We start from the raw sequence: 14,042 nt of genomic DNA on the forward strand, positions 1-14,042 counted from the left end.
TCTACCTCATCCTTTTACAAGGCATTCAATGATTTTGATTCCTCAAAACATGTTGAATTGGTCAAACTTTTAAAATCAAAATGTTCATTCTCAACATTTTAACACACACATAAACATGCTAGGTACCAAAATTTAGGTTGGACTTTTTGTCTTAGGCATGCCAGAGGTGTCTGAAAAAAAGAGCTTGAGTACATTACGGAGCCAAAAGGGGAGGGGAGGAGAGGAGAGGAGAGGAGAGGAGAGTGTCATGGCTTGCAGTCTCCCCATTAGTAGTGCCTGGTGTAATACATGTTGTAATACATGTCATCCTTCCTTATGTCTCTTGCTGTCATTGCATCACTTCTTGTTTTAATAAGCCTCTCAATACAATGGCATGAATCAATGTGGTATAAATTGAATCAGTGAAGATCCGTGTCACATCTTCAACCCGGAAAGTGGTACACACGGAGTTTCCATAATAATTTTATATAAATATAGAAGCCACTAGTAACAGTAGTGAACAAGCTGGACTGATTTTACAATGATGTTGTTTTCTGACTGGGATGTTAAACTGTTTAATGATCCAAACAACCTGGAATTATGAGATTTGGAAAAGATGCTAAGTGAGTTGGCAGTGCTAAAACACAGCATGTAGGAGTGATGCAGGGCTGCCTTTACCAAAATACTTGCTGAACAGATCCTAAGCTCTGGTTCTCCATTTTTTGACTGAAGATGTACAGGCATGCATCTCTCTCCCACTGTATGAAACTGAGGCTGAATTGTCACCCGCGCTGATTTCATCTTGAAAAAGCTGACATTCCCCCTTGGAGACAAATGACTTATACTATTAGGTTCTGCCTCATGGCTGCTTTACTTTGCCCAAATGCTTTGCAGTCTGCTTTGCAGCAGACAGGACACTCAGTGGCACCACATAGCGTGTCACGATGGGGAAGCCACCACCTTGCTGAGCTGTCCTGCTCCTGACTTTCCAACCACTGTGTGCTCAGGGCACATCTCTTACTAATGCAAACAAATAAGTGGTTTGCGTTACCTCCCACAAAAAGACAAATTCAACTGCTTTGTGTTTAGTGATAACTTTAAATGCTGGCCAGTGTCACTTCCACTAAGTGGAAAAACTGCTGGCAGCTAAGGCTTAGGGAGTGTAGGATTTGCTTTGCTTACCTTTGCTCAGTGCATCACTGCCAAAGAGAGACCGTGTGGGAGCTGCCAGGCTGAGGGGACAGTGCTGCTGTCACTACGTCCATTTTGGTGTCTGTATGCCTCCACTGGACCAGGGTCAAAGGTGACTGGCTTGGGGCTCTTATAATGCACGGTGTCTCACCATGCTCTGCAAAAAGAAGAAACGCAATGGCTTGCTCTTTGCTGAGTGTTGTGAGAGTATATCCTTAAGTGTAAGAGCTAATTCCAAGATACTTATATATAAATACTCCAGATCATGCAAATTTTAAATATCATAAATACATTGCCTAAATATATTTAAAATAACTGCTATATTAATGTACCTTACCACAGGGCAGACAAGCCTGGACAGTTTCGTTGCTTACAATACTTTCTGGCCCTGGGAAGATTCTTCTCCTACTTTAAATGTCATTATCATCACAGCATGCAGAAAGAAGTATCTCACACAGGAAGAAAGTCAGATGAAAAAAGCAGAAGAAATTACAGTAATATGTACTTTGTGGAGAATCAAAATTCACATTTTCAATCATTTTCAATGAGAAGAGGAAATTCCTCAAAGGAAAACAGCATTTCATGCAAAATGTCCTGGTTTGTCTTCTAGGCATGTATTTAGAACACGAGAAATATTAAGTGACGGGGAAACTTCTTATATATATCAGCTCCAAACACAAAGCTCTTGTATAGTGACAAAAGTTTAGAGTGGCCTTTGCATATAGAAAAGAGTGAATAAAGCTGTGTTTTAATCAAGACATGCATTGATATTGCTTAATAGAGCCACTCTTACCAATACTCATGTAGATTCATTCTTTTCATTACTTCAAGTGAATGCAAACAAATCATATCTGACATTTCTTGTGTTTTCTTAAAGCTCAGAGACAGAAGATACAAGAAACTGGGGGAAAAATGTTAAGGTGCATGGAGAAGTGTGAATCAGTGCTGTTTCACTGAACAGTGTCACAGAACTCCAAACTGTTGAAGGAAAAAATTGTCAGTATGAGGACAGGAATGAAACATTAATCTCACTAATAAATTCATCACATCTGTTGGCTTATTGCTAAGATTCATTGTCAGAAGAAATTATTCTTCTCCATAAGCCCAGCCTTCCACGAAGCACTGAAACATGTAACAATATTAACTATACTTTCACCTATCTGTGCATGAGCTGCCTTAATAGTGAGGGACTCCTGAGGCATCAACTGCACTTATACCTTTATTACTACTTCTTACTTTTTTGAGAACGTTAATTTTTAAGTAAGCTGGTATGTGAGCCAGCTTTACCTTTTGTATGTCCATTCTATATATGCACAAGAACTGCAGCCAAAGGGAAACCAAAGTGTGACATGGGTTTCAGCCGTGATTAATGCAAGCATCTCCTCTGGTGTTGCTGTTAGGAATAGGCAGAAGTACGTGTTGAGGGGCTTCTTGAGTTCAGACCTAGAAGTTGAGGGGCAAAAAGGAAGCAAAATTAAGGACAAGACCAGATGGTGAATCATGTTGGAAAGGGAATTTTCTGCCTATGGTTATTTCAAGTGAGTCTTCACTGAAGGGTTCACTTCTTAACCCTTCCCTTGCCACAAGGAGAACATCTTGCCCAAGTCTGCTGTGCTTGTCTACGACACTGGGCTGAACGTTGTGTCAGCCAGTGCTGACACGGCTCTGGGGATGGCCACCAGCACAGGGCTCCATTGGGGCAGCATCCTGAGGGATGTGAGCACAGAGCTACTGCCTTCCCACACTACGCTTAAGTGGTGCCCAGGCCGCCGCCATCTGCTCACATATGATGAAGGGTAGGATCCGTACCCAGCACCTGACCTATGCTTTCTTGGCACAAACGATGCCTGGTATATTTTTTTGTGTGTTCCATCTTTCTCTTTGTAAACATGTTTGCCACAATTCAGTGACTGTAAATATTGAGTGAGTCAATCATCACAAAAGCATTCTGTTATTATAATCCCACTGAAATTGTAGACATGTTGGAAAACAAACAAAATGAAAGAGTTAAGAGGGAAAAACCTCAGAGATGTAAGCTGGCTTTTGTTTTCTCTATTCAGAATAAAGCTTTCTGCTGTTCTCTTAGTGACCACGAGGCAGATGCATCTCCCACGAGATGACATGAGTAAACGTTGGGTGCAACACTGCGTGCCCAGACCGCCCCAGGTGATGGCTGTCACTCACGTGTTTAACGTTGGGCATTTGAAGCACGGGAAGCGGCTGTGCGCAGGGCTGCTCGGAACTCCAGCCCCACACGGAGCCCTGCCCCTTTGGAAGCTTGCCCTGTGATTCTGAAGGGCAAAGATTTACCAGGTGCGGTTCAACTTGGAGCCATTCCGTGACATTTTGCAAGTGCGCATCCACTGCACGGCCGCGGGCCATGAGCAGACACCTTGCTGGCGCTGCGGGTGCCCCACGAAGGGCATGAGGGTCTCGCACGCTCTTTTTAACCGAGACGGTGGTCGGGTCCGAGCAAAGGCTCCCCAGGGCAGCGTTACGGCCGGAGTTCAAGAAGCGTTTGGACTACGCGCTCGGACATAGGGTCTGAGTTTGGAGTGGTCCTGCGCGGAGCCGGCTGATCCCCGGGGAGAAGCCCTCCCGTGTCTCGGCTCGCGGCACGGGACCGCCCGGGGCCTCGTCAGCTACGCTCCCGCGGTGACGGGCGCGGGGCGGGGCAGGCCGAGCTGCGGGGCCGGGCGGAGCGCGAGTGGGTGCGCGGCGGCGTGGGGCGGCGCGGGGCGGGCGCGCAAGGGACGGGCACACGCGCGGGCACGCACAGGGAGCGCACGCTGCGTTTGGAGCTGTTTATTCGCTTTTTTTCCTCCTGTTTTTTTTTTTTTTTTTTTTTTTTTTTAAATCGCCCGGGACTGGAAGCGGGAGCCGTGGAGCTGAAGCTGCTATGCCCACTGAAATCAGCCGGGCCGTGAAAATGCACGCCATCTCCGACCTGCACTCGTCTTTCAGCGTGCGGCTGCTCAACAAGGGGCCGGAGTACCTCCGCCGGCAGCTGGGGGCCGGCAACCCCGGCCGGAGGAGCGCGGCGGAGAGGCTGGCAGCCGATAAGGCCAAGTATGTGAAAAGTCAGCAGGTAATCAGCACCAAGCAGGAGCCCGTCATCGTGCTGAGCTCGGCCTCGGAGTGCAGCAGCGAGAGCTGCTCGGTGGAGAGCACCAAAACGAGCAGGGATTTGGGCAGAGGGAAGGGCGCGAAGCCGCTGGAGCGGGCGAAGGCGGGGTGCGCGTGGCGGGGCCCCATGCAGCACGGCCCCCCCCATCGCCCGGCGCAGCACCCCCAGGAGGCAGGGCCGGCCCGACTCCCTGGTGATCTACCGCCAGAAGTGCGAGCTGGGGAGAGGGCAGAGCCAGGACGGCTCGCGAGGCAGCTTGGTGAGGAGGTTCTTCCAGGGGCCCGGCAAGGAGAAGCAGTTGGCTTCCCCTGGGGTGCCCAGAGTCATTATGGAGGACAGCTCTGCCGCCGAGAGCAAAGAGCCTCACCCGGCTGAACTCGCTGTCTCTGAACCTGGTGGCTGTGGAGCTGAGCAAGCTGTCCCGGTGAGCACCGAAGAGCCAGGAGTTTGTACAACAGAACGTGAGAAGCCCTCTACGTTGCCTGCACCTCCTGAAGAGGTCAAGGAGGTGAAGAGGAGAGGTCTCCATCGCTCCCAGTCGGACATCAGCTCTCGCTACTCCAAATCTTTCTCTGAGTTTGACACGTTCTTCAAGTTCTGTGGCCTGGAACAGGAGGTCATCGAGGATTTGGGGAGAGAGAACTTCTCGGTGGTGTCCGACAACGTCTCCTTCAAGATCCGCAGCATCAGTGTGGCCACGTCCGAGAGCGATTTCACACGGCATAGCGGGGACGAGGGGCTGCTGGAGGATGAGCTCACAGAGCAGGTCCCCAGCAGCACCTCGGTGATCGAGCGCAATGCCCGCATCATCAAGTGGCTGTACACCTGTAAGAAAGCCAAGGAGAGCAGCAAGGCAATCCAGGAACTGGCGTGAAGGCTTCCTGCGGCGTGTGCTGCATCCTGGCGAATGCAAGGTGTGTGCAGAGCCTTGTCCTGCTGATTTATGTATTTCTCTTTCCTCTTTAGCAAGCAGTAGACGTTGCATAGTTTCTTTAAGTCTTTTTATGAAAGGTGACAGGCACCTTTATTTTGTATGGTAGTTGTCGTAGTGCTGTGTTTTTCAAAGCAGGAATCTGGGGCACTGCAAAGAACAAGTGCAAACAAATGAGTGAGTATAGCTTGCCAGAGTGCAATCAGACTCCCTACAAGAAATCAAAGCGCCAGTGTCTATGAGGGATGTCTGCTCACTGCCCACTTCATAAATAGCCTGGTTTCTGCAATTTCTGCTATATTAACTGCTAAGAAAAAACTTAGAAAAGTGTTCAACCCATAATTACAGTAGCTTAGATGACAGACTGAACTGAAACTACTAATGATTAGGAGTACATTTGTATTTATACAATACTTCTGAAGCTTTCTTGTTGCTTTCTCTCCTTCTCTCACTGTTCCCCTCTGTTACTTAAACATGGGCACCCCCAATTGTCCAGTATCAAAGCTGAGCCATTAGCACTGCTACCAGCCTGATTTCCCCCACAGCTTGCTGTTGTTGGGACCATAAAAGTTTGCTCCTGGTGATCCCCTAGCATGTGTTATCTGTTCTGTTTTTCTGAAGTGGGTTCTGCCATGCAGCATGGTCCCAGTGGCTAGAAATTAGTTGTGTGGTTTGCCTTGTCTGGAGAGATACCTCACTGTGTTATACCAGGATAAATGATACAAATGTGTGGCATCTAGTTACAAAATCAGTCCATTCACATACAGAAGGAGAACAAATTTAGCACTGGTGAAATCTGATGTCCCGGCTTTAAAAAAGCTGTGCTTGTTTTGCATCTGATCTCCTCAAAAGCACTATTCCTGAGGCCTTTGGTACTGATGGTTTCATAGATACATAGATACAGTATTTTGTTGAAGACCTTAGTGTGTAGGTACCACAGCTCACAGTGAGGTCTTTAAAAATTGCATGAGCGGTTCTTGATATGAAGGCTTACGTATATGTGTTCTGACAGTTTGTAATTGGTGCGTGAGAAGAACATCGCTTGGTGTAGGTACAGCGGTCGATAGTGGGCCCTGTGAATGTGGAGAAATGTAATGCTTGAGCCTTCCTGTTACATGGGTGTGGGGCTGTCGCTCCCAATGCCTTTTATCTATGTAATGCAAAAATCAATTCACTTGCTTAAAATTGTTTTAATCTTGTGGAATTTGGATAATTTAAAAAGTGATTTTCCACAAGAAGACATTTATGTCTTATGAGTAGAGGGAAGAGGAAGGGGGAGGGAGACCTTTTCACACAAATATTTCAAGCCATTATATATAAATGTGGTTATGTGATAGATCCATTCCCAAATTACACCAGAGAGAAGAGACTCTCCTGACCATTTCTCAATATCCTTCTATAATAAAAGGCAAGGGAGAAACAGAAAAAATGGTGCAGGTGGCCAGCTGAGAACCTTGCTGAGGATGGAAGGCAGAGCTTGCTCCCTTCCACTTCAAGCAGGAGCCTCATTAAAAAACAACAACAACAACAAAAACCCCACAGTTCCATGAACTAAAGCAAAATAGAAGCCTGTCAGTTTCCATGTGGGCTTGCCAGGGATAGGTTGCAGGGCCAGGGCAGCGTTTGTCATGGCAGGACACCAGAGCTTGCTGAGGAAGGTGTATTTGGGCCTTCTGCCATCCACGTGCATGGTGCTAAGCGTGTCCAGTGCTGCTGAGAGGGTGATGCTGGGGGCTGCTCCAAAGAACACACAGGCTGTGGAGGCCGAGGGCTTCAGAGACAGGTACTTCACCAGGGCAAAGGCAGGGCAAGAAGGGAAAAGCTCTTTTGCAGGAGCTCACACTGGCTCAGTGTGCTTTTGAACATCAAAGACAACACGCCCATTTGGAAAGGATGCTACTCATAGCCCATAGCCTTGCAACATGGTGAAAAGACTCCATGAAATTCATGTGGCATATGTGGTCATTCTGAAGTAACTTTATTATCCAAAAATGACATGTTTTAGGATTGTTTTTCCTTTAAGTGTTCTGTACCCTTAGAAAAAGTGCAGTCTCCCATTTAAATTGAAATCAGAGTAGAGCACAAGGAAATGCTTTGCACCGGCAGCAATTTTCTTTGGCATCAAAATTTGGCAGTCTAGGAAACACTTATCCACAATGTTCATATTATAAACTTGATTTCATACATACTAGGACTCACTCAGCTGATAGACCTCAGTAGTGGGGCTACAATTGTTTCCAGGGTAATTTCTAAAAACTGAGGAAGTGCTCCAGAGAAGTCAGCTGAGAGTGCCAATGCACAACGCCCAGAATAAAGGACAGGAGTCATCAGGTTGCCATAAGTTAAATATTACGGTCACCAGGCAGAATTTAAGCTGAGAGTGGTTATCACCACATGCTCTAATGTTCGGTTCTGTAGCTATGGTGTCTATGTTATTGTATACCCAAATGTTCATCTTTTTTCTTCGACTCTACACTTTCTGTGGTAAAACAGCATCAAGTTAAGGAACCTGAATCTTTTCATTATATTCATATATTTGAATCTGTAGCTCTGAGACACGCTCTTGAAGGCCTCTTTTTTTTTTTTCACAGAGGCTTGAAAATTGAAAATTTCTAGTTGAAAATAGAAGTAAAAGCCTCTTCTTATTACATGTAAAATACCTTCTGAGAAGAACACAGCTTTTATGCGCTGGTGATCATTTCATTCATATTTTACATTTCTTTTTAATTTTTCATGAGCTCTCTGGGGCCTGGTGGGAACGGTGTGTAAATAGAGCTACTTGAAGGATCAGATTGCCTGACACATCTCATCAGAGTGATGAGTGTGGAAACTAAGTGTGGTCTTCAAAACACAGAAGTCCTCTGTGAGATGGGCATTGGTATTTCACAGTATAATGTTGCCTGAATTCACCTCTGCAGTTCAGTACTGCTGGCTTCTCTTGCTGTCAGCTCTGCCCAACTCCAAGAAAGGGATTCACTCGGCATGCTCCTTCCTGGCTTGAATCAGGATTATTCAGCCTTCAGTTTCAGCAGTATTCTTACAAGAATGTTTGTTGTTCAAGTGGAGATTTCACGGAAAGGGAACTTACTGCATTGGCAATAGTTATAAGCAGCTGAACAAAAGCCTTAGAATATCACCTAATGCTTTTTTGCTTTGATAATTAATAAATTACACTTGTTTTTTTTCTTCTTTCATCAGAATCCTTGACTTGGAAATTGAACAAGACCAGACACAGAAAGAAACTTTTCCTTCATCTGGCTCATGACTACTTTGTCCAAGTTCAGTGTTCTTGCCTCTTTCCCTTGTCCTCGTCCCCTGGCAGCCTCACTCATGTCACACGCACAGAGATATCCAAGAGAGTGACGACAACTGGAGATCATGAACTGTGCCGCAGAGAGGCAGCAGGAAATGAAAAGTTCTGGGATCACAAAGCGTGCCATTAACAGGGATATCCAGCATCAGGTCACTGCCCCAGGATGTCACTCCAGGCTGTGGCAGAAGGTCCATGTCATGCGCCCATCTCTTTCCAGTAATGTTTGTGAGTAGGAATGGGAGGAGAAGGTAGGAATGAAGTGTCGATGACCCCTGGACAAGGCATCACCTTGCAGGCAAGCTGGCTCCACCCAGCTTTTCAAAGGCCCAGTCCCATGAGGGCGTTTTGACAGGGGCTCATCCTGGCATCATTAAATGTTTCCCTGGTTGGTGAGGACTAACTGTGGAGGCTTGATCTGGGAGATTTGGCAAACACGCTGTAAGCTAAATCTCTGTCGAGCCTCTCCTTCTCTAATGATTTTCAAGCCACATTGTACTGCCTTGTGTCTGTCTAGTTTGCTCTGTCTGATACTGTGCTCAACCAGTGGGGAGGAATAGCTTTTAAAACTGAAATCTTTTAAATGGCATAGTTCCAAGAAACAGGTAATAAAAAAATAGGGTTACCTTGCTGCACAATGGTCTAATTCACATTTATGCAGGATCCTCCACTGTGCTTGCAACATCTCTGACTACCTGAGAGGGCTTCATTGCAATGTTTTGCAGTTCATGGCTCAACACCTTGCATTTTATGCACCATGAGTGAGCAGTTGGCTTGTAGAATTGTACTGGGAAACTACACCAGGCTATGCAAGATGAAACTTCCCTAGTGTGGGTCTGGAGTGGTGTTGTGCTTGGGATGGAGAGGCTGGCATCCCTGCACCATGGGCCAGAGGACCTGTTAGGGGCTGTGCCAGATTGATGTCCTACTGGGAGTAGATCCAGTGTACACAGCACCTCACTCAATATTATCAGTACAATGCTTCATTTAAATTGGCCAAATGAAACATGCTTCAAAAGTGCTTTGGATAACTCATGTAGTGAGTGGGATCTCTACAATAACTTATGAGCCTCGCTAGCCATGCCCCAGGTACTCAGTCTGTCATTACTTACTAGAGAGTGTCTGAGACCAAAGTATTTATTTGGATGTTAAAAAATACACAAAAAGATGTGAAATAAAACAATCAAAGACATTCCCCTTTTGGTCATATCAAGGCCAACCAGCGACAGCTGTGCATCCAGGATTCCAGCTGGGCCTCCTGCAGAGGTTAGCCATGAGCTCTGTGTTGCCATGTGCCTGGCTTTCTGCTTGCAGTGCTGGCCTTCAGCAGGCCCTCAGACCTCGGATGTGGGAAGTCCAGAAGAAGGAGCTTTCATTCTCCACATTCCTGCTTGGTCACACAGACCTCTTTGGGCCTCTTCTGGCTCAAAACAGCCGCCAGAGCGGCCAAGTGGAAGCAGGACTCAAATGAGCACTTGGGCTGCATTTTTAAAGTGTTTGTTGCTCTTGATAAATAAACCTATTGGAGTGGAAAAGGCAGAGTAGAGTAGAGGCACTCTTAGAAAACGCCTATCGTGGGAGGACCAGTTTCCCATTGGAACATACACAGATGTGGCATCCTGATAAGAGTTGCCCTTGAAGCACTCATTCAGTGCTGCAGTTGGCAGCAGTTAAATTCATGGCAAGATGGCCGGGTTGCATTTCCATATGTCTAAAATATGCTTGTCAGTCACTGGAAGGGTAGTTTGAATTGCAGCAACTGTTTGAGAATGCAGGGCATTTGCCTTCATTTCCTAGTGTCACATACTAAGGTCTACATGTCTGAAATTGTCTAGGTAGGTAGATAACACTTCTCGATAAAATAATTGTTGAACCTGTTTCAAAATTAAGAGAAAACCAAATAGTTTGCATGAGTGAACCTCTGCCAACTTAGAGGGAAGCTTGTATGTGGAGATATCTTTGTTAAATAATGAAAATTCCATGTGCATTTATTACATTTTTTCAACAGGATAATTCTTAGAAAACTACAACTCAAGATGCTGCTAATATGATTTATGCAATTAAGGTGCAGTTTTTAAAGGTACAGAGACTTGGTTTATTAGTCAGGAGCGCAACCTACTGTATCTGTTGTTTTCATGCTCACTGTGTGAGGTACTGTACTATACAAGTATTTAAGTGCTTTTGTCAGAGGCCGATGACTACTTTTCTTTGCAAATATGAATTGACTGCAGACAGTTCAGAGTCCAGGAGAAGTTGTTTGTGTTACATGTCAATGCTCCACTGTGATACCAGAGAATTGTTTTGTTTTGTATCTGGGGAAGATTTTTTGTTTCATTTTCAAACTTCCATTTGTTTTGGCTTCTTAAGTTGAGCAGCTTTCAACTTTCAAGTTAAGATGATAATGCTAGGGGGAAGAAAGGGGAAGATGCATTGGTAGTGTGTTTTCAGTGGTAGAAAGGAGTATGTTTAATTGACTTGAAAGTAATGAACACCAGCCTTAGTTAAAAACACTGAACATTTTATGACAGAGATTATTGAAAGCAGAACTGGAATATTTTTAAATCCCCTCTATTATCTTTTTCAACAGTGTACGTGATTGTGGTGACATTCTGCACTGATGTATGGCAAAATTTCCCTGATTTTGTTCAAGTTTTGGTAGGAGCTCTGAATGCTCAAGGCATCATCAAGATGTGGACCTAAGACCATCCCCTGATAAGCTTTATATTCATTTGTTTAAAAATATATTCTGGTTAAGCTAATAACCTACTTTTCCCAGTATGCCAGGAAAGGCAGTAGATGACAATCCTTTTTCTGTATCTCTAGAGGATGGATGATTTGCTTATTTGCTTATTCGAAAGCTCAGTACTTCACTCAGCTCCTGTTATTGTTACACACTATGACTTTTCCTTTCTTCTGTTGGGTGCTTCAGTCATATCTCTCAAAATAAGAGAAGTTTACTAGTGTTAGTCACTGCCTGTCTTTCTCCAAAAGATTTTCTCAAGGTGCTTTTACTACTTCATTATAAAAGACTTGACTTGGAAGAGGTGGTTTTTTTTTTTCAGCTTTAGTGCTAAACTGAGGTTAAAACAGGCTGCTGAGGTAAAGCAGACACTTCAGCAGTAGAATTGGATTGCCGTTCTTTTGGAAAACCTCAGAGTGAGGCAGAGGGCAAAGACAAGTCATAAATTGAATGATTGTGTTGAACTATGTAAAATAAGATAGTCAAATGGAGTTTTACACCCAAGTGTTTCAAAGTGCTCCAACCCCATGGCATGGGGCAATGTCTGCAGCTGTAACATAACATGTGAAAGGTACAAAGTCCAATTTTTATTGCCTAGAAGCTATTATTTGCAATAAAGACATAGAGACTGTAAGCCTTGCAATATATTGTAAATATTACTGTACAGAAATCTATAAGTTACAAATAAAGATTGTTCTATAATATGCAGATTACTTTTCTAAAGGAAGTAAATCCTCATGTTTGATGAAATCAGACAAACATACATTGATGGGCGTTAAGCAGAAACTTTCTCCTGGAAGAAGGCTGTCCTGTCATTGCTTCCTGTGAAGTTTCTTACATCTTTTGAAGCCTGTAAAATGGAGTACTGGTCAGATCTGCTATGCAGCTTTCTAAGTTGTTGTATTTATATATCCATATAAAAAGATGTGTTTACTACTGAGTGCATACAAATAAAAGTACAACACTGAGAGTTAATGTTTTTTTCTCAAAAAACTACCCTTTTACTTTTCTGTTTCTATTACTGTCATTTAAAGCTAGAACCCCACTGCCCAATTACTTTCTCTGAGTAAAGCTGCAATGTACTGGCCTTACCCAGACCGCTGGATGAAAGCTTTTTAGTAAATTTGAAATATATCAGACCAGGGTTGTTTCACAGTATTTTAATATTTTCATTCTGGAATATGGCTGAAAAGGTGCTCAGTTCATTTCTGAAGAGTATATTTTAAAGAGAATTTGATATTTTACTCACTGTCAAAGGCTACTGTGTGCTTCAAGCAATATTACATAAATCACCAGCAAAAGGCAGTGTCCAAAGACTCAGTGAATCTGAAGCTCTGCTTGGAAAAACCCTATCTCCAGAATTTTATTAACAAGGTGTCATCTGACTGGATTCCATAGGAGGAATTCAGTCTGTGTGGTGTTAATTCACTGTGCCTGCATTTTGTGAAGAAGGCTGCAGAAATCATCATTGCATACAGTGAGATCTATACATTCCAACTGCTTAATTACCATTTTGGCATGGTCCAAACTGCTCATATGAAGTGTTACATTGACAAGCATTTGAATGCAACTGGAGGGCTAACAGATACGCACTGTACAGATAAAGCTCTTCTACCCAAAAACAAACAAACAAATAAATAAATAAAAAAGTGAAAGCAACTTTCTCATCCTTGACACATGGCCTACCCTGGCTGACCTGCTTCAGTGCAGACTATAAAACAAGTCTGGAAAGGGGAAACAAATTGTGTCTACACCTCGCTATGCACATAAATATTTTCAGCAAGCCTTCACCAGTAGTGTTGCCTGTGAGAGGAAGGTGCAGTTGTAGCCCGTGAATATCACAGAATAGCTTGGGTTGGAAGGGACCATCAAGACAATCTAGTTGAAGGCCACCAGATCGGTCAGTCAGCTTTGCTGACTGTCTCAGATCACCTGCTCATCCCTCATAAGCCTTTAACATGTAATCCAGGAGGATCTATTCAATGATTTTTCCAGGCACAGAGGTGATGCTGACTCGCCTGTAGTTCTACAGATCTTTCTTTCTCCATTTCTTATAAATGGGAGTGACGTTTCTCTTTTTCCAGTCACCTGAAAGTGAAGTTCACCTGGCAGCCCCAACTTCTCAAATACGGTGGGTGGCTCAGCAACCACCTTAGGACTCTGAGATGCATGTCGTATAGCCCCATATAATCTTAGAACCAGGATTGGGTAAGATCTCCAAGATCATCCAGTCCAGCCGTTCACTTATCATCAGTATTTCCCACTAAACCACGTCTCTAATTACAAAATCTAAATGTTTTTTTAACACCTCCAGGGACAATGACTCTACCACCTCCCTGAGCAGCCTGTTCTAGTGCCCAATCACTCTTTCAGAATAAGTCTTTCCTAACATCCAGTCTGAACCTCCCCTGGCCCAAACTGGGGCCATTTTCTCTAGTTCTATTGCTAGTTATGTGGGAGAAGAGACCATGGCACAACCTTCCTTCAGGTAGTTGTAGAGAGTGATGAGGTCTCCCCTGCGCCTCCTCCAGTCTAAATAATCCCAGTGCCCAGTCTTCTGCTTCTCAGAAGACTTGTGCTCCAGATTCCTCACCAGGTTTGTTTCCATTCTCTGAATACATTCAAGGGCCTCAGTGTCTTTCTTGTAGTGTGGGGCCCAAAACTGAATGCAGTACTCAAGATGTGGCCTCACCTGTACTGAATACAGAGGGAACTTTGGACATTTGGTCTCATGAGGTGATCTCAGACTTGCTCTGCCCTTACA

General features: G+C 44.5%; 1 protein-coding gene across 1 annotated transcript; it reads left to right on the forward strand.

Moving 5' to 3' along the window:
- The first annotated feature begins 3,926 nt into the window (after positions 1-3,926).
- On the forward strand, positions 3,927-11,986 carry FAM110C (family with sequence similarity 110 member C). Its single transcript, XM_042895266.1, is given in 3 exon segments — positions 3,927-4,435; positions 4,437-5,211; positions 8,427-11,986. Coding segments are annotated over 2 exon segments (1,101 nt in total). The 5' UTR covers positions 3,927-4,069; the 3' UTR covers positions 5,172-5,211; positions 8,427-11,986.
- Positions 11,987-14,042: the final 2,056 nt, after the last annotated feature.

This window comes from Lagopus leucura, unplaced genomic scaffold, assembly GCF_019238085.1.
Source record: "Lagopus leucura isolate 7727_CA_CO unplaced genomic scaffold, USGS_WTPT01 Super-Scaffold_73, whole genome shotgun sequence".
Lineage (NCBI taxonomy): Eukaryota > Metazoa > Chordata > Aves > Galliformes > Phasianidae > Lagopus > Lagopus leucura.